We start from the raw sequence: 1,283 nt of genomic DNA on the forward strand, positions 1-1,283 counted from the left end.
GATGAGGTGGGCACAGGTACTGATGATCACCAAGGGCACCAAGAAACCCAGCAGGAAGTGAATGAGGGTCACAGTCATTTTTCTCTTCAAAACCACTCACTTCCTATCCTGGGAGCTGGATTCTCCTTCCCCTTATTCTCTATGTCAATATTGAAGCAGCAGTAGACACATCCTTTCTGTTCTTCAGCGGTCTGGAAAATCAAGTATGGAGAGCAAGTGACAGCAGTCAGCCAGCCAGCTTGCTTGCCGCACAGTGCAGTGGTTTCAGGACCAGACGGGGTAGCGGAAAGAGATGCAACGGTCCAGAGAGATGAGGACCAAGAGACAGATGCTGGTAAAGAAGCTGAGGGCCAAGAAGACCATGTAAAGCTTGCAGGCCACATCGTTGAGGAGCCACTGGCCAATTGCTACACTCTATATGGTGATAAGCAGGGACAGTAAGACAGTGAAGTCAGCAAGGGCCAGGTTGAAGAACCAGATGGTAGTAAAAGTTCGCGGCATTCGGAGAACAGTCATCCAGAGAGCCAGCCCGTTCGCCACTACACCAACCACAAAGGACACAGACATGATAACTGTGGTCAGCTGGTGGAGGCACTCCATCTCCTGAGGATGGCATTTGGGAGCAGAGGTAGAATTCATCTTTCTAGAAGAGGAAGGACTACATATCAGAGCTACAAGTTACCTTTCACTGCTATTCAGAGCCCATGGCCCCCTCTGAGACCCCTTCATTCATTTTTCCATTCAATATACTTTTATTGAATGCTTGTTATGTCACTCTGATACTGCTCTAGGTACTGGAACTGAGTCATGTAACAAAACAGGCCCTCATGGGACTTACACCCTAATGGGGGATGTCATATGGGAAACACCATGCATATAATAAATAAATCCATGATGTACAACTTTAGAAGATTACAAGTGCTGTGGGAGAAAAGTAATACAAAATAAAAAAGAGTGACCTTTGACTTTTGATTATGTCAGAGTAGCTTTGTGAGACAGTCTGGCAGATTAAAAAATTATAAAATCTATATGAAACTTTAAAAATCAATCCACTGTTTGAAGACATTGGAGAGTGATCAAAATCAAGCATAAACTGGAGGAGAGTCTACCCTTGATAGGGTAACTGCATGAGGTCACAGTTGTGAGTTTGCATCTTTTGGGTGTGAACATTTTGCAATTGCTGCATCCTCATTGGCTTCAGGTGTGAGAGGAGAGAGTTATGAGCTGGCACATCAGCCAGAAAAATACTGAGAAGGGAGGGAATTGTGGAAGGAAGGGAGCCC

The 1,283-nt window shown here is 45.2% G+C and overlaps 1 protein-coding gene across 1 annotated transcript in view; it reads right to left on the minus strand.

The window, feature by feature from the left end:
- The window catches only part of GPR32 (G protein-coupled receptor 32), a 1,206-nt gene extending 606 nt beyond the window's left edge, over positions 1–600 (minus strand). The window contains 3 exon segments of the mRNA XM_065898258.1: positions 1–95; positions 98–231; positions 233–600. The exon segment at positions 1–95 is cut by the window's left edge and continues 1 nt beyond it. Coding sequence (XP_065754330.1) covers positions 1–95; positions 98–231; positions 233–600 — 597 coding nt within the window.
- Positions 601–1,283: the final 683 nt, after the last annotated feature.

This window comes from Phocoena phocoena, chromosome 20 (assembly GCF_963924675.1).
Source record: "Phocoena phocoena chromosome 20, mPhoPho1.1, whole genome shotgun sequence".
Classification (NCBI taxonomy): Eukaryota; Metazoa; Chordata; class Mammalia; order Artiodactyla; family Phocoenidae; genus Phocoena; species Phocoena phocoena.